The following is a 2033-nucleotide window of genomic DNA, read 5'->3' as shown; positions in this document are numbered from 1 at the left end:
TTACCATGCCACTATGACTATCAGACCAACAAACAACACACCGTCTTACCATTCCACCATCAGACCCACAAAAACCACAACGCCAACAAAAAACACATGGACTCACCATGCCACTGAAGAGGGCGCAGGCTGCCACAATGAATAGAAGGTTGAAGATCGAGGACCCGACGATTGTTCCCAGTCCCACGTCTGACCGCGCGAGGAACACACCTGGCGGGGTCAAATGGTTAGGGGGGGGGGTCAAAGTTGGGCTGGGTAGAGTTACGTTTAAGAAAGAGTTTCACCACACTTGCAATACTAAATATCATGTCATCTACGTGCAGAAGAGTTGAGTTGTTACTAGAGAGTAACATGCAAAGAAAGGAAGGTGGAAAGATACGGACGATAAATGTTTGATAGGAAAGAAGGAGCCAACAGCAACCAAGCAACGGCAACCACCCTGTTTGTTTATGCGTTTGGAACAACAACAGCAAAAAGATAAAAGGGTAAAGGAAAAAAAACATGTTGCTTTTGTAAAATAGAAAACGTATTGCTTTTCTTTTGGAGCATATGAAAGAAGTCCAGGTATTTAGTTTTAGTACAGGTTTTACGGCGCTCGCAACTGAGTCCAGATCTGAGGGGAGGAAGTAATGCTTATGGATCAGCTTTGAATACCAAGAAAGACAGAGACAGACACCCTTAGGTTTCTCAACAACCTCTGATGTGACTGTCTGTGTCAGCCTCACCAATGATGTACACAACTCTGTCTGTGTCAGACTCACCAATGATGGATGTACACAACTCTGGCGCTGAACTGGCTGCAGCCATGAACGTCGCCCCGGCCACATCCGCCTGTAACGCCAAGTCTGCGAACAGACACAATAACAATAAAAAAATTTAGTTCAGTTTTTGTAACAGGTTTTGTTGGGGGGGGGGGGGTGGTAAGAGTTTTTGCAGCAGTTGCAACACAAAAAGATCATTACAAGTGCCAAAGTCTAGAGGTGTTACAAGTGAGTAACAAAAAAAACCCACAACCCCAAACAAACTGAAAAGAAGTAGGAGAGATCAGGACGATAGACGTTTGTAAGGAGAGAAGGAGTACACCACACCAGAGCACCCACAAACCACCAAAAGGTAAGAGTTTTACGGCACTTGCAACACAGTAATGTTATATAAGTGTGGACGATTAGAGGTATTACGGGAGATTGAAATGATGAAGTGGTAAAGGTTTCATGCCTCTAACAGAACCATTAGGTTATTTAAGAGGCAGGGCCTTCGACTTTCAAGTCCTTCTTCGAAAGAATCGAGCCAAGTGAAGAAAGTCGTGTAAATTGCTTCTTCCCATGGACACAACGTCGGACCGAGTTGAGGCTCGAACCCCCGAACCCACAATCTCACGATTATGGGTCAAGTAGCCTAACCACTTGGCTACCCACTCCCCTTACAAGAGAGTAACAAACATAAAAAAGAAGGAGGGAGATATAAGGAGGATAGATGTTTGATACGAAAGAAGAAGCAAAATATAACACTCAAGCACCCAATAACCACACACATTTTTTGAGCTGTGAACAAGGGTCATTTAGCGCTGGGAAAATGTAAGACAGACAGATAGATAGGCAGACAGATAGACGGCAACAACAGATAGAAAGAAAAAGAAGTAGGACCTAGCAGTCAGAGAGTGCCACCCTCCAACCTCCCTGACGATCCAGGCCTAGCTCTCACCTTCACAGATGTGCTCGAGCGAGGGCACGAAGTAGTTGTCACAGACCTGGGCGATGGCCGCGAACATGTAGAAGGAGATGACCAGATGGACCACCCAGCCGCCCTCTTCCGTGAACTTTTTGGGAACGAAGTTGGGCGGGAAATGATGGATGCTGGACTGCATGCACTGGGCCCCATCTCCACCTTTGGACACGAGTTGTAGTTTTCATTTTTTAGAAAGGGTTTTCGGCGCTCGTAACTGCATATTATTATGCTCATATGAGGACCAAGGGGTGGATGTCAACAGAGAAGTCTAAACGGGAATTTAGGGGTGTGTTTTTTTTTGGGGGGGG

At 45.7% G+C, this 2033-nt stretch overlaps 1 protein-coding gene across 1 annotated transcript in view; it reads right to left on the bottom strand.

Annotated features, from left to right (window-relative positions):
* Window positions 1–2033, bottom strand: part of LOC101860312 (sodium/potassium/calcium exchanger 3) — a gene marked incomplete at its 3' end in the record, with an annotated part of 25467 nt that overhangs the window by 17831 nt on the left and 5603 nt on the right. Inside the window, 3 exon segments of the mRNA XM_013079337.1 lie at window positions 107–210; window positions 762–845; window positions 1702–1884. Coding sequence (XP_012934791.1) covers window positions 107–210; window positions 762–845; window positions 1702–1884 — 371 coding nt within the window.

Source organism: Aplysia californica, unplaced genomic scaffold (assembly GCF_000002075.1).
Source record: "Aplysia californica isolate F4 #8 unplaced genomic scaffold, AplCal3.0 scaffold00048, whole genome shotgun sequence".
NCBI lineage: Eukaryota > Metazoa > Mollusca > Gastropoda > Aplysiida > Aplysiidae > Aplysia > Aplysia californica.
The sequence above is the reverse complement of the archived record's forward strand: the minus strand, read 5'-3'. Positions and strand labels throughout refer to the sequence as shown.